Consider the following 20427-nt stretch of genomic DNA (forward strand, 5'->3'; position numbering starts at 1 on the left):
TGTTCTTTTTTCTAATAGTCATTCCAAATATCATGAAATGCATTGCTAGAGGAAGTCCCTTGCCCCCCCTAAAAGCCACCCCATTTCTCCCTAAGGAGAATGGCCCAGTCCTCTCCCGAGTCCACACAGGGGAGGTGATAGCATTGCTTTCATGTAAATTATATAATGCAAAATTTTTTAATCTTTGCCGTAATACTTTTTTATTTTGTTTTACTTTGAATGATCAGCCTTTGTGGCCCCCCTTTTTTGTCCCCCAACTTGAGATGTATGAAGGCTTTTGGTCACCCTCGGAGTGGGTGGAGGCAGCCAGGGCTTACCTGTACACTGACTTGAGACCAGTTGAATAAAACTGCACACGTTAAAAAAAACAAAACAAAACTGGAGCCTAAATGTCTTCCAAAGTTAGCTTGGCCCCATACCCCAGGAATAATTAAGGGAAAGGCCAAGATGGGTTTTGGGTTAGCTTAGTTCACTGTTATAATGTTCTCACTAATATAACTTTTGCAAAGGCAATTTCAGTATCATAGAAGGGCCCATGTGGTAAAAGAAATAAAAATCAGTCTTGAATAATATGAACCCTTCTGCTAGATTGTCTAACGTCAATTTGTTTTTTGGCCTTGCTGCTTCTACGTGTTGTTCCTCATTGTCTGGCACTGGTTTGGAAGCACTCATCTCCATCGAGTTGTCTTCTGTTCATTCCTCTGGTATGGTGTCTGTTAGCTCTTGAATTTCTGCAAGATCTATATCTTTTTTTTTTTTTTTTTGAGATGGAGTCTTGCTCTGTCACCCAGGCTGGAGTGCAGTGGCGCGATCTCAGTTCACTGCAAGCTCCGCCTCCTGGGTTCATGCCATTCTCCTGCCTCAGCCTCCCCGGCAGCTGGGACTACAGGTGCACGCTGCCACACCCGGCTAATTTTTTTGTATTTTTGGTAGAGACGGGGTTGCACCATGTTAGCCAGGATGGTCTCGATCTCCTAACCTTGTGATCCGCCTGCCTCGGCCTCCCAAAGTTGCAAGATCCATATCTTGAAAGCCTTCACCCACCATTTTTTTTTGCCATATTTACAAGCTCTTTCATGATTTCCTTGATTGGCTCTGTTGTTAAGTTCTGTGCACAACATCTGGACACAGTTTTCTCCAGCAGGAAGTTATTGTTTCAGGCTTGATGGCTTTCATGGCTTTTTCTATAACAGCAATGGCATCTTCTGTGGGGTGATTCTTCAGACTGTCATGATATTCTCTCCATTGGGGTTCTTTTCCATAGCACTGACAATCATTTTTATAGAATATTGTGTTTAATGGTTCTTATGGCACCCTGATCTAGAGGCTGAATTAGAGATGTTTTTAGGGGCAATTAGACCACTTCAACACTTTCAGTGTTAAACTCATAGGGTTCTGGGTGGCCAGGGGCATTGTCCAACATAAGAACTTTAAAAGGCAGTCACTTACTGGCAAGGTACTTCTTGATTTTAGAAATAAAGCATGGGTGGGGCCAGGCGTGGTGGCTCACTCCTGTAATCCCAGCACCTTAGGAGGCCGAGGTGGGTGGATCATGAGGTCAGGAGTTCGAGACCAGCCTGGCCAACATAGTGAAAACCCGTCTCCACTAAAAATACAAAAATTAGCCAGGCATGGTGGCAGGTGCCTGTAGTTCCAGCTACTTGAGAGGCTGAGTCAGGAGAATCACTCGAACCTGGGAGTTGGAGGTTGCGGTGAGCTGCCTGGGCAACCCAGCAAGACTCTGTCTCCAAAAAAAAAAAAAAAATCATGGGTGGATTCAATCCAGAAAGAGTTTTTGTTTTTCAGGCTTTCTTGTTCTACAATCAGAAGACTTGCAGGGCTGGTGTTTATCTTTTTTCCTTCAAGGTCCAGAGGTTAGCAGCTCTTTATATAAGGGTAGTTCTGATCTTAATCCTGACTGCATTTACACAAAACAGTGGAGTTAGCTTATCCCTTCCTCCGTTAAATCTTGATGCTTGCTCCTCTTCCTTACTAATAAATGTACTTTGTGGCCTCTTTTTCCACAACAGGGTTCTTTCATCTGCAATAAAAACCTGTTCAGGCAGATATCTTTTGTCCTCTAAGATTTTCTTGATGGTGTCTAAGAACTTGTGTATTACCTCTTGGTCAGCAAAAGCTGTTATCTTGATATTTTTTAAGCTAAACTCTTTCTAAAATTATCAAACCATCCTTTCCTAGCATTAAATTCTCCAGCTTTAGATCATTTACCCTCCTTTTGCTTTAAGTTGTCATATAATGACTTCATTTAAAAAACAATAATATTGCCGGGCGCGGTGGCTCACGCTTGTAATCCCAGCACTTTGGGAGGCCGAGGCAGGCGGATCACGAGGTCAGGAGATCGAGACCACGGTGAAACCCTGTCTCTACTAAAAATACAAAAAACAAAATTAGCCGGGCGTGGTGGCGGGCGCCTGTAGTCCCAGCTACTCAGGAGGCTGAGGCAGGAGAATGGCGTGAACCCAGAAGGCAGAGCTTGCAGTGAGCCGAGATCGCGCCACTGCACTCCAGCCTGGGCGACAGAGCGAGACTCCGTCTCAAAAAAAAACAAAAAACAATAATATTAGAGTCTATAGTTAGCGCTTTCTTACTGCAACCCTGTACCCACGTAAGAGCTGTATTTTCATTATGAGATTTAAAAGGTATTCTGCAAAAGTACATGGTTTTCACACCTAGTGGCATTGCTGCAATGACAGCTTCACAAATTTCCTTTTCTTATTTTACAACAGTCCTCATGGTGGATTCATTGATCTTGAAATGAAGCGTAACCACAGCTACATAATCTATGGTCCATATCAAGCCATTCAAGTTTTCCTTGTAATGTCTTAACTTTTGTCTACTTTTCTTGAGAGCATTTCCAGCATCACTAGTGGTACTCCATGTGGGTCCCATTGATATTATTCAGGGTTTGCTGTATCACATTAACCATGATGAAGAATACATGAGAACCTTTAGACATCAGTTTTATTTGTTATCTTTTTGTCTTTTTGTTTTATTAGAGACAGTCTCACTCTGTCACCCAGACTGGAGTGCAATGGTGCAGTCATAGCTCACTGCAGCCTCAAACACCTGGGTTTAAGGGATCCTCCTGCCTTAGCCTCCCGAAAGAGATTTGTTTTGTTTTGTTTTTTTGAGACGGACTCTCGCTCTGTCGCCCAGGTTGGAGTGCAGTGGCGCAATCTTGGCTCACTGCAAGCTCCACCTCCTGGGTTCATGCCATTCTCCTGCCTCAGCCTCCCGAGTAGCTGGGACTACAGGTGCCTACCACCATGCCTGGCTAATTTTTTTTTTTTTTTTTTTGTATTTTTAGTAGAGATGGGGTTTCACTGTGTTAGCCAGGATGGCCTTGAAAAGAGATTAGTTTTTAACTGAGATATGCTATTTATTGGAGAGCGGAACTGCTCCTGCAGAGATGATTAAGTTGGCAGAGTGTTTGAAGTACATACTTGCAACACTTGAGCTCTGGGCAATAGCAACAGGAAGTGGCTACAAAACTATTGCAGTAGTACAGTAGGTACTACAGCTAGTTTTATGCAGTTATGATTTAATAGTATACACTTGTTAACATTTCTCTGGGCTGTGAATGTCACCTTATATGCTTTGTATGTGTGTAAGTTTTTATAAATTTTAACTTCTTGTAGTAGATTTGTGTGTATTTTACAGTAGTAAATGATAAAATGTACTACCTACATTTTTTTGTTTGTTTGTTTGTTTTGAGATGGGTCTTACTATGTTGCTCAGGTTAGTCTCTGCAACTACTGGGCTCAATTGATCCTCCCGCCTCTGCCTCCCCGGTAGCTGGGATTACAAATGCACACTACTGTGCCATGCATACACATATATTTTATGTATTCATGACATGCCTAACTTTTCTTATTTTCCATATTTCTAGGCTACACGGTTTTGTCTGAGTTTTTCAAATTGTTGCAAATTTCCAAAAACTTTACCCATATATTATATTGGAAAAAATTGGCATCTAAGTGGACTGGCAGTTCAAACCCATGTTGTTGGTCAGCTGAATATATTTCACAATGTCACAGATGTATATATCTTTGCCAAAATTATATTTCCATAATTAAGTGATGCATAACAAAGTGATTTATCCCTGGCAAGAGATGAATAAATATTTAAATACTGTTTTATAAAAAACAAATATAAGTTTGGGGCTCCATGGAAAATCTTCCCAAGGTATATTTCTGGACTTTTCCTTTGCCATTCTCTTCTTATTTCTCAATATCATTTCTCACAAATGTAGCCATTTGCATCTACTTCTATTTCTGATTCTTACTCTTACTGAATTATCCATGTTCTTCTCCCATTTTTTTTCACCAGTAGTCCTGTCTGTACACTTCAATGTCATATTCCTATGTCCCTTTCACTGCAAAACTCCCTATCACACAGATCCCACTATTGCCCTCCTCTACTTCCCAGCACTTGGTTTCTGCTTCATCAGTAACACATTTTTTTTTTAAAGCTAGATGTATTTATTTTAATCTCCCTCACAAGTCTATGAGTTCTGTTGTCTTTGTTTCTTTAGTTTCCAGGAAAGAGCTTTATTCAGAGTAGTTGTTCATTAACTAGGCAAAGGAATATCATTTGAGGATGCCAAACCTGGGCTTATCCGGGAGTAAACTTTTGTCCTTATTGTGGTGCCTTATCCTAATTATAGTAACATTAAAAGTTAGAGAGGAAAAGCCATTGGTCTCAGTATTTCATATTATAGTTTTAATCTCAGTCTTGTTGCTGCTATTCAATTTGGCCAGTAGTAAAAATAAATCCTTACCTTTGCAAATACAGAAAAATATTAAAGGTAGGGTCACTATCTGTTTCTGGCAGTCATGCTCTGTACTTAATTGTCATTTTTGGTCTTTGTTTGTAAACCGGGGAAAGGTAAGGACATAGCCATATGCCTTGTGGCTCTTTCATGACTATGTATATATAAGTTAAAATATTATTTTTCACTGTCTTAACACTTTTAACAATGAAAGTAAATGCTTGTGATAAAAATTCAAACAATAAGGGCTGGGTGCAGTGGCTCACGCCTGTAATCCCAGCACTTTGGGAGGCCAAGGTGGGCGGATTGCGAGGTCAGGAGTTCGAGACCAGCCTGACCTACATGGTGAAATCCTGTCCCTACTAAAAGTATAAAAATTAGCCGGGCGTGGTGGCACACGCCTGTAATCCCAGCTACTCAGGAGGCTGAGGCAGGAGAATCACTTGAACCCAGGAGGCGGAGGTTGCAGTGAGCTGAGATCATGCCACTGTACTCCAGCCTAGGCTGGCAACAGAGTCTCAAAAAAATAAATAAACAAAAAAATAAAAAAAATCAAACAGTATAAAGATATACAGAGTAAAAAGTAGAAGTCGTTCATACTCTTAGTATTCCTGCTTCACAGAGATCTTCAATACTTCATACTTGATTTGAGTATTTTCTTTCTTTTTTCTATACATTTTCATTTAGATGTAGATTTGAATTTTTAGAAACATAACTGTATGTATAGTGGCTTTTTGTTTCCCCCGAGACGGAATTTCGCTCTTGTTGCCCAGGCTAGAGTGAGATGGCACGATCTCAGCTCACTGCAACCCCCGCCTCCCGGGTTCAAGCCATTCTCCTGCCTCAGCCTCCCGAGTAGCTGGGATTACAGGCATCCGCCACCATGCCCGGCTAATTTTTTGTATTTTTAGTAGAGTTGGGGTTTTACCATATTGGCCAGGCTGGTCTCAAACTCTTGACCTTAGGTGATCGGTCCACATTGGCCTCCCAAAATGCCTGCATTATAGGCGTGAGCTACCACGCCTGGCTTGAATTTTTTTTTTTTCACTTAACAATGTATCTTGGAGAACCCTGTTAGTATATTTTGATGTGTCCCATTTTTAACTGCTGTATTCATACTCTGGACAGATGTCTTAGTCAAACAGAAAAATCTAATTCATGTAGGCAGCAAAGCACTTCATGACATTAAGGAATATCTTCTCTGGTGCTGAGGGATATTAATGCCTGACACATTGGGATAGTTAGCACAGAATCTTACCATTGACTTATTTGTGTGAATAAGTCTTGTTTTTTGTTGTTGTTTTTTGTTTTTTGTGTTTTTTTTTTTTTTGAGACAGGGTCTTACTCTTTGACCCACACTGGAGTGCTGTGGCACAGTTTTAGATCACTGCAATCTTAAATTCTTGGGTTCAAGCAGTCATCCCACCTCAGCCTCCTAAGTAGCTGGGATTACAGATGCATGCCACCATTCCCGGCTGATTTTTTAGATTTTTTTATAGAGATGAGGTCAGGCTATGTTGCCTCAGGCTAGTCTCAAACTCTTGGCCTTAAGCAGTCCTCCCACCTCAGCCTCCCAGTGTGCTGGGATTATAGATGTGAGCCACGGCATCTGTCCTGTCCTGTCCTGTTCTATTTTTAAATTGTTTGTCTCAGGCCAGGTGCAGTGGCTCACGCCTGTAATCCCAACACTTTGGGAGGCCGAGGTGGGCGGATCACAAGGTCAGGAGATCGAAACCATCCTGGCCAACATGGTGAAACCCCATCTCTACTGAAATAAAACAAATTAGTCAGGCGTGGTGGCGTGTGCCTGTAGTCCCAGCTACTCGGGCGGCTGAGGCAGGGGAATGGCTTGAACCCGGGAGGTGGAGGTTGCAGTGAGCTGAGATTGTGCCACTGCACTCCAGCCTGGCTACAGAGTGAGACTCTGTCTGAAAATAAAATAAAATGTTTGTCTCTTTCAGGGTAAAAAACATTTTCTTTCAATTGCCTGGCACATAGTTGACACTTAATACATTTGTCAAATTAATGAATGATCAAAAGACCGTTGAAAGTTAAGTTCTGGACTAAATAATACAGAGTCCTTGTAATGAATACAAAGTATCTATGATGATATCTATAATATGTCTCAGGGTACTTGTTAATGAGTTAATTATTCTCCTTGGTCAAGGAGATATTGAAATATTGAAGTTTAATTTTTTTTCTGTTTTTGTTTAGTAAACATTCATTGCTGAATTACCATTATCTTTGGAAACTTCATTTGCTAAACATGAGATGAATTATTCTTTTATTTCCAGCATCCAGTTTTGGATGAACCAATAGCAGAAGCTGTCTGTATTATAGCTGACATGGATAAATGGACTGTTCAAGTGGCCAGTAGCCAGAGACGAGTGACAGATAATAAATTGGGAAAGGAAGTATTGGTTTCCAGTCTTGTTTCCAATCTGCTTCATTCCACACTTCAGCTTTATAAGCATAACTTGTCTCCAAATTTTGTAAGTATGTGTAACAACGCTTGCATTACTTTAAGCACTGCTTAAAGCTTTCATCATTGTTTTTCTGAAAAAAAGCTGTTAGGGACTGAATGTTTGTATCATTACCCGAACTCGTATATTGAAGCCCTAATTCCCGGTGTGACAGTATTTGGAGATAGGGTCTTTGGGAGGTATCTAAGGTAAAATTAGGTCTTGAGGGTGGGGTGCTCTGATGGTATTAGTGGCCTAAGAAGATGAGGAAGAGAGAGAAAGATTGTTCTGTCTCCACCATGTGAGGACACAGTGAGAAAACAGCTGTCTGCCAGCAGGAAGAGAGCCCTTACCAGAACCCAACCATGCTTGCACCTTGGTCTTGGATTTCTAGCTTCCAGAACTGTGAAAAAATAAATATCTGGGGTGTTTGTTTGAGACAGTGTCTTAATCCCATCACCTGGGCTGGAGCACAGTGGTGCAATCTTGGCTCACTGCAGTCTCGACTTCTTGGGGTCAGGTGATCCTCCTGCCTTAGCCTGCTGAATAGCAGGAACTACAGGCACATGCTACCACACCTGATTAATATTTTGTATTTTCTTAGTAGAGACGGCATTTTGCCCCATTGCCCAGGCTGATCTCAGACTCCTGGGCTCAAGTGTTCCTCCTGCCCTAGCCTCCCAAAGTGCTGAGATTTACAGGCATGAGCCACCATGCCCAGCTATATATCTGTTTGTTTGTTTTTTTTAATCCACCCAGTCTATGATACTTTGTTATGGCAGCCCAAGCTAAGACAGAAGGGGATGTGTACATGTCTGTATGTTCTGATTTCAGCAGCCAGAATTTTTGATCATGTGTCATGCAACATCTCCCAGCTTTGTGTAGAATGCCAGTACATTCTGGATCCTCATTGTCATGTCAGGACTTTTACTGATCTCTTTATAATACTGGTAATCTCTCACTAAAGACCCCATTTCCAACTTTCAAGGTTCTTTCTTTCACTTATTAGGAAAACTATAACATAGCATAGTTAAAAACTTTGTAGTTCAAGATGATAAAGGATATCTATGACAAACCCATAGCCAACATCACACTAAGTGGTGGAAGACTGAAAGTATTTCCCTAAGATGAGGAAAAAGACAATGATACTCACTTTCACTACTTCTGTTCAACATGCTACTGAGAGTTTTAGCCAGAGCAATCAGGCAAGAAAAATACAAAAGACTTCAAGATTGGAAAAGAGGAAATAAAATTATCTCTGTTTGCAGATGACATGATGTTCTCGTACATAGAAAACATAAAGATTCCACAAAAAACGGTAGAGCTAATAAGCAAATTAAGCAGATTTGCATAATACAAAACCCATAAAAATAAGTTGCATTTCTGTATACTTATTTGAACAATGAACACTCTGAAAAGGAAATTAAAAAAACAATTCCACTTACAATAGCACCAAAAAGAATAAATTACTTAGGAATAAATTTAGGGAGACAAAAGACTCACTTGTACACTATAAGGTACAAAACATTATTGATAGAAATTAAGGACATGTATAAATGAAAGCACTTCCCATGCTCATGGATTGAAAGACTTAATATTATTAGGATGTCATTACTACTCAAAGTTATCTACAGATTGAATGTAATCCCTATGAAAATCCAATTGATATTTTTTGCAGAAATAGAAAAACCCATCTTAAAATACATTAAGAATCTCAAGAGACCCCAAAGAGATAAAATGATCTTGAAAAACAATAGTGTTGGTAGATTTCACATTTCTTGATTTCAAAACTTATTACAAAGCTGTAGTAATCAAAACATTGTGCTACTGGCATAAAGACAGGTATATAGACCAATGGAATAGAATGGAGATCCTAAAAGTTAACCCTCACATATAAGTTTAATTGATTTTCAACAAAAGTGCCAAGACCATTCAACAGGGAAAGGAGTCTTCAACAAAAGATGCTGGGAAAACTGGATAGCCACATACAAAAGAATTATGCCACGTACAGAAATGAACTCCAAATGGATCAAAGATTTAAGAGCTAAAACTATAAAACTTACAAGAAAACCTAGGGGATTATCTTTGTGACATTGGATACGACAGTGACTTCTTGAATTTGAAACCAAAAGCATAGATAACAAAAGTAAAAAAATAGGGCCGGGCGCGGTGGCTCACGCTTGTAATCCCAGCACTTTGGGAGGCCGAGGCGGGCGGATCACGAGGTCAGGAGATCGAGACCATAGTGAAACCCCGTCTCTACTAAAAATACAAAAAAATTAGCCGGGCGTGGTGGCGGGCGCCTGTAGTCCCAGCTACTCAGAGAGGCTGAGGCAGGAGAATGGCATGAACCCGGGAGGCGGAGCTTGCAGTGAGCCGAGATCGGGCCACTGCACTCCAGCCTGGGTGACAGAGCAAGACTCCGTCTCAAAAAAAAAAAAAAAAAGGTAAATTGGACTTCATCAAATTAAAAACTTTTATTAGCTATCAACAGAGTGAAAAGACAACCTATAAAATAGAAAATATTTGCAAATCATATATCTCAAAAGGGATTGATTCTCAGAATATATAAATAACTCCTACAACTCAACAGAAGGCAAAAAATTGAATTTAAAAATGACAAAGGACTTGAATAGACATTTTGCCAAAGAAAATATACAAATGGCCAATAAGCACATGAAAATATGCTCAACATCATTAGTCATTAGGGAAATGCAAATAAAACCACAGTGAGCTGCCATTCAATACCTGTAAGGATGACTATGAGAAAAAGAATCCACAACAAATAGTAAGTATTGACCAAGATGTGGTGACCTTGGAACCCTCATGCATTGTTGATGGTAATGTAAAATGGTGCCAGAGCTGTGGAAAAGTTTGGCTGTTCCTCAAAAACTTTAACAGTTATTGTATAACCATACGATCTATTAACTCCACTTCTGTGCTTATACTCAAAGCAATTAAAAGCGGGGATTCAGGCAGTATACTCTTGTTCACAGAAACATTATTCTCAATAGCCAAACATTAGAAATAACCCAAGCATCCATCAGCAAATGAATGGATAAACAAAATGTGGTATAATACATACAATGCAATATTTATTCAGCCATGAAAAGGACTGAAATTCTAATACATGCTACAACATGGATGAACCTCATAAGCATTATGCTAAGTGAAATAAACTAGACACAAAAGGACAAATATTGTATGATTCCACTTATATAAGGTACCACAAATAGGCAGATTCGTAGAGACTGAATCTAAAATAGTGGTTATCAGGGGCTGCGGGAAAGAAGAGAATAAGGAGTTATTGTTTAATGAGTACAGAGTTTTTGTTTGAGATGATGAGTACAGAGTTTTTGAGATGATAAAATATTCTGGAAATGGATGGTGGTAATGGTTGCACAACATTGAATGCTCCTAGGACTATAGAATTATATTACTGTAAAGTGGTTAATATAGTAAATTATATTACATATTTTATATCTACATATATTCTGAAGTTAAAATTTTCTTATGGCATTATCAGCCTAAAGCATTGTGAAAAAACATAACACTATAAAACCACAACCATTTGGTTGTGTTTTTACAATAATAAAGTAGATTTTTATTAAGAACTTTTAATAGCTGATTTTCATTGGAAAGGAACACTCTGCAAGAATTTGTTTAGCACCTGAAACTTCTGTTTTTTCCTCAAACATGTTTAGCATCAATTCACATGATAAATCACCTATTTTAGTAAATTGAGCAAGTTAATTGACATTAAACAAAATTTATGTGTTTTAGCTTTTTTTTTTTTTTTTTTTTTTTAACTTTTGTCGCCCAGGCTGAATTGCAGTAGTAGTCATGGCTCAGTGCACCCTCAAAACCCCTAGGCTCAAGCAGTCCTCCTGCCTTAACCTCCTAAGTAGCTAAGACTACAGGCACGTGCCACCATGCTCGGCTAAATCTTTTTTTTTTTTTTTTTTGTAGAGACAGTGTTTCACTATGTTGCCCAGGCTGGTCTCAAACTCCTGGCCTCAGATGATCCTCCTGCTTCCACCTCCCAGAGTGTTGCGATTACAAGTATGAGCCACCATGCCCAGATGTGTTTTAATTTTCAGTCTTTCAGCTTAGAAATTGGGAAACTACATAGCATTCTTTGTGAACTTTGGCAAACTGTTTTTTATTCTCCACAGGAGAATACATCCTTTCCTATGTAAATACATTTGAAAAGTGTTAATTTATAAAAATTTTATATTTATCAAATTTGGAATAAAAACATAGTGAAAAAAAGTTTTGGAAATGGATAGTAGTGATGGTTGCACAGCATTTTGAATGTACTTAGTGCCACTGAAGTATACTTAAAAATGGTTAAAAAGGGCTGGACACGGTGGCTCACACTTGTAATCTCAGCACTTTGGAGGCTGAGGTGGGTAGATCACCTGAGGTCAGGAGTTTGAGACCAGCCTGGCCAACGTGGTGAAACCCCATCTCTATTAAAAATAGAAAAGAAATTAGCCGGGTGTGGTGCACATGGCTGTTGTCCCAGCTACTCAGGAGACTGAGGCAGGAGAATTGCTTGAACCCGGGAGGCGGAGGTTGCAGTGAGCTGTGATCGCACCTTTGTACTCCAGCCTGGGTAACAGAGCAAGACTCCATCCAAAAAACAAAAAACAAACAAAAAATGGTTAAAAGGGCAAATTGTATGTGTATTTTTAGCATAGTTAAAAAATAAAAGACGCTGTAGAAGCTAATCTTTGATATGAGCCAGAAAAAGGTTCACTTCTCTTTTTAGCTAAAACTACATACTTTAAAAATGTGCTCCAAATTTTAGTTCATGTTGAAATAAATAAACAGAATTGTCAAAAACATGATGTTTTGGAGTTTGCCATGACTGAGAGTTGCAAACTGTTTTCTGACCTGGTTCTTGGTTCCTCCCTAACTGCAGTGTGTAATGCATCTTGAAGACCGGTTGCAGGAGCTATACTTCAAAAGTAAAATGCTGTCTGAATATCTGAGGGGGCAGATGCGTGTTCATGTCAAGGAGCTGGGAGTGGTTCTGGGGTATGTTAATGGTTTCTTTTCTGGCTTTGCTTTCATTGCTCTGTCATCAGGCAAGGAATGTTCCTCAGAATTGCCCTTTTTCCTTTTACGTATCTTCTCCTCTTAGAAGCTGGAGGCTGTTATCATTTAGGTTGCCCTGTACTATATAATAGCAGGTTCCCTGTCATCCACTAATCTGAAAGTTATTATCCCTTGTGCCCTTACATATAGTAGGCTGAGAATATAATCAGAATGAATTAAAATCTGAATTTTTGTCTCAGAAAAATAAGTACATACTCTTTTATTTATTAAATATGTTGCAAACTCATTATTCCAAGTATCTGCCCCTGCCTTCCAAATGAGCTGATTGAGGTAACAGAAGTCTGTAGATGGTAATATGTTATCCATATATTACTCCTTCCCCCCATTAACTATATATTATGTCTGTCTACTCTGCATTATTCTCTGGCAGAAAACAGTTATCAAAAATGCTTACTGAAGGAGGAATGGGAAGTTGATGGGGGGAGCATAGTATAGCCCTATTTCATTATGTTCTGTGGTCACTTTTCTTGTGTTCTGTGGCCACTTTAGGTGGGTTCATATGAATGATTTCTTGAAATGCCATTAAAGAAAGCAAAACAAGCTAGAACTTTTATCTAATTTGGCTTTTATGATGGGAAAAGAAACCAATATCACTGAGAACCTACTGTATGTCAGAAACCAAATTAAAATTTTTTACTAGTGTTATTTCTTAATTCTTATTATCATCCTGCAGTGTGTAGGCAATGTTATCCAGGTTGGAAACAGATGATTCTGTAAGTTAACATGCCAGATGTCACACACTGGTAGGACTAATTAGGGATTTGAATGACTGTATATCTTTTTTACTTTAGACCCTATTTATATTCTCTAGTACCACACTGTTGGTCCAGACCTGATGATTTTGACTTGAGTTATGCAGAGAGAATTGTTCTGCAGTATTTGGAAAATTGGTAACAGGATATAATCTTGTTTTTCTGGGGAGTGAGGTGTGTGTTTAATGCCTTTATGTAAAAATATTTAAGACAAGTTTTAAAAAGTAACATACATATAACCAAAATTCACAGTGCATTTTGGCATACACTGAAAAGTAAGTCATTGTCTTCTTCCCCCAACTTCTAATCCCTACTCAAACACTGTTAACAGATTGTTTTATAGAATTTTTAAATGAATATTATTTAAAAATCTAAGTTGAGTTATACTCTTGTGTCCTTGTACAACTTGCCTTTTACCATACCTTGAATGTTCATATAAGCACATAATAATCTCATTCTTCCTAATGGCTGTGTAGCATTCCATTATATGTTGGAATTTAGATTATTTTTAGTTTTTTGCTACTATAAACCGATGCCAGACTGAATATAAATCTCTGACATTTGTAGGATAAATTCCTTGAAATAGAATTTTTGGTTAAAGGGCCTGTATTGATAGATAGTTTGACAGATTATACTGAATACTCTCCTGAAAGTTTCAAAATGAATTCCCACAAACAGTAAGAGGCACTCTTCTCACTACTGGCTATTACCAAATTTGATCTTTGCCAAGCTGCTAGCTAAAAAATGGCATCTGATTTTATTCACATTTCTCTAACCATGAAGGGGTCTGATTAATATTTTCTATGTTGATTGGTCATTTTTCTTTTCCTATAAATTTGTGGTAGGATGTATTCTGAAGTAGCTCCCATTACTTCCAGTACATCTTATTATAGACACATTTGAATCTAAAACAATCTGGGTACACCTTATTATTATTATTATTATTATTACTTTTTTTTTTTGAGACAAGGTCTTGCTCCATTGCCCTTCTGTTGGTACACGGCTGACTTCAGCCTCAACCTCCCGGGCTCAAGAGATCTTTCTGCCTCAGCTTCCGGAGTAGGTGGTACCACGGGCACACACCACCATGCCCAGCTAGTCTTTAAAATTTTTTTGTGGAGACAGGGTCTCATTATCTTGCTTAGGTTGGTCTTAGAACTCCTGGGTTTAAGCGATCCTCCCACCTAGGCCTCCCAAAGTGTTGGGATTACAGGCACGAGTCACCCCACCCAGCTATTATTACACTAGATTATAGTTGTTAGTCATTGTGCCTTGCCCAGATTCATGTTCCATCAGCATGTCATTGAGACACTTTCCTACATTTATGACGTTGTTACTCATATCTGTAGTTCTGTGTTTTATTTACTGAAAATTTTTCCTTTTGGCCAGAGTGGCCTAGCTCCTTAACCGTTGAGGTATAGTGACCTTACAGGTGGTGGTGATTGCCTGTAGAGTTCATGTCCTCGGTACAGAAAATCAAAACTGACATTTTTTTCCCCTTTATTTCAGGATTGAATCCAGTGATCTTCCACTTCTGGCTGCTGTAGCAAGCACTCACTCTCCATATGTTGCACAAATACTCCTTTAATATACCTAAAGATTGTTAGAAATTGGTGGGAAAATAAGTAGAAACCAAGGAAGCAGACACAACACGCATTTATGGAGATTCTTCTTCCCTTTTAGACTTCCATCTGAATGAGTCAGTCACCAGGGTATTCTGCATAGCATTGTATATTCTGTGTATGTCAGATGGCTTTTTCTTTTCGACTGGACTTTTGGGTGGTGGTAGATTTTTAAACAAATGAAATTAAAGCAACAATAATTTTGAAGCATTTGAAAAAGCCAAAGTGTACGGTAGAAATTTCTACAAAATGAATATTAAGAGTTTCATGTGATCACTGCAGTGTTGTCACAACTCATAAATAGGAACAATATCTCATGATTTAATGGCTCAGAAATAGTTATTCATTAGTTTTTAATTTTTAATTTCTAAGGTACAGAGATCTATAAAACCTTGATTATGTGTTAGTTTTGCAATTCAAAACAGCTGATTTCTGGTTATTTCTCAAAGTAAGTATTTTAAACAGCCTGTTAATTATAACAAACTCAGAATAATGAGTGTAAATGTGTTATGTTATCCACCCAAGTGTACATATGTACCTATTTTTTTTAAAAAAAAGCAGAAATAGAAATCCAAGATTGGTAAACATACCTTTAAAATATATATTTTCAACTAGTATTGTCTGTAATGCTGAAATATTACTTATTGGTGATTTTTCTGTTTCACACACTCTGAAATATAAGTAAAGCCAACCTTTTTTTTTTAAGGCTGAGATTCCCAAAATGAGAATACTACTTTATACCATTTGTTGATAAGTATGAACTATTCTTACAAATATTAATATTTACATATTCACTAATTTAACATAAATGAAAATTAAGATTAAAAATTGTACCAAAGCATTGGCAAAAACAATACTATATTCTTTAAAAGTGCTCAGGTAGCCAAGGCCCTTGCTTTTGGTATCAACCCTCATGAACCCTCATGAACAAACAATATTTGTTTCACTGCTTAATAATACCCAGTTTACACTAATAGAACTCATAACTCTTAAAATTATTATTTTTTTCTAAGAGCCCCTCCCTTCCAAAAGCGTATTTTTTTCAAAGATTTTCACTTCTCAATTGTTGCCTTTGTACATACTATAGAGTGTTGCTTGTAAGAAAGGCTAATATGGAACCAAACTCTTGTAAGTAATGTAAATAGAAAGGTGGGTGGATAAAGTTATCAATACTCTCTACTACCTCAGTTTACTTGAATACTACATTATAGTTCATTCTTTGCTTATCTGGTCTAAGAGACTTTTAATGCTAGTAGTAAAGTTGGTTTCTGCTTTCATTGACTTTTCATCGTAATTTCATCATTGATTAAAAAAAGAAAACAACTTGTTTATTCAGTTATTAAATATATTTACTATATAACACATCCATTCTTGCTGTTTAAATTTTCAATAGTTAATAGAAAGTTGTCTTTGATCTTGAATTTACAGCATTGGGTCACATTTTGCCTTGCTGTGTATGTATTCAAGAGACTTCCAACTAGACAAAGAAGAAATGGTTGTTTTAATGGAATGTAAACCTGAAATTGGTGTGTCTGCAATCTGTTTGGCCCATGACCTTTTACCTAGTCCCAGTTATTACCTGAGTCTCCCATGGATGACTTGCTGCCAAGGAGCGTTTGTGGATATATTTTCTTTGGCTTAATTTTCTTATTCTGTGGATTAACAAAATTATCCAGTTGTCTAAGTTTAGAATTCTATGAGTCAATCTTTTTGGCAGAATTCAGAATATTAAAAAGTTCATACATTTGCGGGCCATTGTACCTGTGGTTTTTTTTTTTTTTTTTTTTTTTTTTTTGAGACAGAGTTTGACTCTTGTTGCCCAGGCTGGAGTGCAATGGTGCGATCTCAGCTCACTGCAACCTCTGCCTCCCAGGTTCAAGTGATTCTCCTGCCTCAGCCTCCCAAGTAGCTGGGATTACAAGTGTGTGCCACCACGCCCAGCTAATTTTGTATTTTTAGTAGAGATGAGATTTCACCATGTTGGTCAGGCTGGTCTTTAACTCTTGACCTCAAGTGATCTACCTGCCTCGACCTCCCAAAGTACTGGGATTACAGGCGTGAGCCACTGTGCCCAGCCTTGTACATTTTTTTTTTTTTATTGTAGCTCTATGTAGCACTTGGATAATGTCTGGGTGTTTCCTTAACCATCAAACTATTCTTTATTTAAAATGTTTAATTACCATTTAGAAATTCTAGTCCTCAGTAAGTGGGTGGCTCATGCTATTGTTGTTCCTAAAGCTAAGCTTTGCTGGGAAGGAAATGACCTATAGTTTCTTAAAGAATCATTAATCCTTATACGATTCCTGAGTTACTGTTTTTTTCCTCCCCCGTTTCCCATTCCTGAGTTTTGTAATTCCTAATCCTTCTACAATTTCTATTACCTTCATAGTCATTCTTTCCTTACACAAAGCCCAAGGAATGAGCTGCTGCTACTTTAAAGTGTGGTCATTATGATGAATGTGAAAAGAGTTTTGGCTTGTTCGAAATAATTTTTACAAGTTATGGTACAGACAGCTGTTACATATCAAAAAAAACCCTGTTTACTGAAACAGGAGATAAAAAAGGGATCTTTTACATTATCGAATTAAAACTAATTTTTTCTTGTATATAAACTAATTGGTTTGATTTTAAATTGGTTTTATTAATATGTCTTAATTTTGAGTTTGAAAATGTTAAGTGCAATAAAAACATACTAGTACAGATTTTGTTTTGTTCCAATTGGCATACTCTGGGGATGATCACGTAAAAAAACAGATTTTACATAATGCCTACTTCTGGTAGATGTCTTATGAGATTGTTCTGCTTTTTCTAAGTTACTTAGATGTTGGATATGTAAAATGTACATAGTTGTTTCTTGTTCTGTATACATTTCTCAAATGTACACTTGTATTATAATAACCTCCCAGTTCTAGGGGATATTTGTGCAATAAATACATATGTCAACTTGATGGATGGTGTTGGTCTTTCTTTCATATATTAAGGTGTCCTTAAATTATGGACTGATGTCTGTCCAGACATCAGATGACAGAAGTTATGGATTGACATAACTTCTGTCAAACTTAGAAGTTTAACACTTCTAAGGATGTGACCTTTCCCCATTGGTATTTCCATATTGGTAATTTAATAGAATCTACTTCATGAGGTGGTTGTGAGAATCAAATGAAATAAAGAATGTTAAGGATTTAGCTCAGTGCTGGCATACTCCAAGTGCTAAATAATTTTTGGCTGCTACTTTTACCAGATAAACTGTCTAGCCTTCCTCTTGTGGCCCCCCACCTATTGTTGTGAGAATTTTTAACATATGTTCTTATGAATAAAAACATAGTAACAGAAAATGTAAGAGTATCTTCTTACAGCCAGCAACAAATTGAAAAGTTCTTTAAATGCTTTTATGAAAGCAAACTGAACCCAACAATCTAAAAACCCTGAAGTTAGATAATGTTGTTAAGAAAATTGTATTCAATACAGGCCGAGTGCGGTGGCTCACACCTGTAATCCTAGCACTTTGGGAGGCTGAGGTGGGCAGATCACCTGAGGTCAGGAGTTTGAGACCAGCCTGACAAACCTGGTGAAACCCCCTCTCTACTAAAAATACAAAAATTAGCCGGGTGTGGTGGCAGGCACCTGTAATCCCAGCTACTCCAGAGGCTGAGGCAGGAGAGTTGCTTCTCTCCTGCCTCAGCCTCTAGAGGTTGCAGTGAGCTGAGATCGTGCCACTGCACTCCAGCATGGGCAACAAGAGCAAAACTCTGTCTCAAATAAAAAAGAACATTGTATTCAATACAAATTACTATACTTTACAAACAATTGGCTGATTAGTTTGGGTTTTCATCCTCTTTGTTGACTGATTTGCAAGTGACTGAGCAAGTCTATTGTCTTCGTCTATATTGTAGGGAAATCAGCTTTGTGCCTGCTTTATAGCAGTGATTCATCAGTGAGTAGGCTTATTGGTAAGCTGTCTTGCTCAGGCTAGGTTGATCAGGGCAGAGTTAGTCCTGGGGGTGGGACTAGACCAGGGGCTTTTTGATGTACCTGTTTTCATATAATACTACATATTACCACTCTTACATTTAACGAAAGAGAATAAGTGAACTGTTTCAAAGCAGAGAAGTCTCAAGTATTTGGGAAACAGCTGTCAGCTATTTTAGAGGTTTAAAATTGGTAACATTTATGAGAAGATTTTTGCTAATGAGAAAAGGAGATACAGAGACTTTCATGTGATTATCTGAAGTCACAGTCTTTCCTCTGTGTTCATCTTGTCTCTCAGACCAGAATGTTTTCTCAACTGCTATGTGGTGACAGCTGTATTGTAAAGACATCCGGGATTTCTTCATTTGTCTTTGCCAATATGCAAGGTGGGGTAAGGTGGCAAGTAGGACCAAACCTGAGCTGAAGGTACAAGGTGGGGCTGGAAAATTGCAGCTGTGAGTGGCAACAGCTTAGGCAGATAGAAATGGGGGGCATAGGGGAGTGTAGTGCTTCCTGTTTTTGTTCCATACTGCAGACTGCGCTTTGCCCTGTTTGCCCTAAATTTAAGATTAGTTGAGACTTCCCCTCCCCGCCACCCCCCCAAAAAAAAACACAAGCAATCCAAAACGATATGTTCCCACCCATTATTTGTCGGGAGAACTTTAGTGTCCTTTTGGCCTTAAAGCATGTGCTCAGTTACCCTCTCTCTTCCAATAGTCAGGTGACTAGTTCTCCTTATCTTTCTTTTAACACTAACTTTGTTTCTGGTGAACCGGAATCTAGACTGATCCCTTCATCAGATTGCAGACACCTCTATCTGGGTTAACACAGTCTTCTTAGACATCCCACAAATAAACCTGCATTTATTCTAAGGAGAGTATTAAGTTAAAGAGGCTTGAGCTTCCTTCCTTTTCAAGTGGCTATCTTAATAAGGACAGGCCTTATATTTACCTCAGTGCACAAATTCAAATTAATGATAAAGGCAGTATTGCTTTCCTACACTGTCGCAAGGAGAAGGACGAAACTGTTGACAAATGTGTAAGTACAGGGAAGGTATTATTTTCGTAAGAATCTTGTGATTCATTCTTGGGGGGCATATTTGGTCTAGCACTCACGAGTCAATGTCCTTTAGTGTGGTACAATGGCTGGGGTTAAAGATGGATCAGACTAGTTCAGAACCACAGTTATTATAGTGTAAAGTGGTTCTCAAACTTGGTTATATATTGGAAGCACCTGGGGTAGCTTTTGAAAAATATAAGCTTCTAGACCCCCATTCCCAGAGATTCTGATTCAATGATAACAACTGACCTTCTGGATTTGAGTCAGTGAAAGCTCTTATTTGTCCATAGTAGTGACTCAATCTCTAGCATACTCCAAATCTCAATTCCTTACTTCATTTTAGGTACTGTTAAAACCAGAGCTTTTTACCCCGTTCTTGTTGGTTTGCAGTTACTCTGGAAAGATAGACATATGATTATGTCGGTTTATTGAGCATTCAGTTTTGCAAAGCAACAGCTATGTAACCAGAGATGATCTTTGTCACTGGAGGGCAATCAAGTACCTCTCTTTAAAAAAATTTTTTTTCACTCTTGAGCAGGTTCATGATATTCAAGTACCTCTCTTTCTAATAGCAAAATACCCTCTTAATAAGTTAGTCCTTAGTTGTATTTGGTCATTCAGCACATATTTATTCAATACCTATAATA

At 38.3% G+C, this 20427-nt stretch overlaps 1 protein-coding gene across 2 annotated transcripts in view; it reads left to right on the top strand.

Annotated features, from left to right (window-relative positions):
- The window catches only part of FNIP1 (folliculin interacting protein 1), a 156236-nt gene extending 138536 nt beyond the window's left edge, over positions 1-17700 (top strand). For both annotated transcript variants that reach the window (XM_032156514.2, XM_032156515.2), the window contains 3 exons: positions 7087-7284; positions 12182-12297; positions 14640-17700. In XM_032156514.2, coding sequence (XP_032012405.1) covers positions 7087-7284; positions 12182-12297; positions 14640-14718 — 393 coding nt within the window. In that variant the 3' untranslated portion in view covers positions 14719-17700. The remainder of the gene's footprint in view (positions 1-7086; positions 7285-12181; positions 12298-14639) is intronic.
- The last annotated feature ends 2727 nt before the right edge of the window (positions 17701-20427 follow it).

This window comes from Hylobates moloch, unplaced genomic scaffold (genome assembly GCF_009828535.3).
Source record: "Hylobates moloch isolate HMO894 unplaced genomic scaffold, HMol_V3 SCAFFOLD_6, whole genome shotgun sequence".
Lineage (NCBI taxonomy): Eukaryota > Metazoa > Chordata > Mammalia > Primates > Hylobatidae > Hylobates > Hylobates moloch.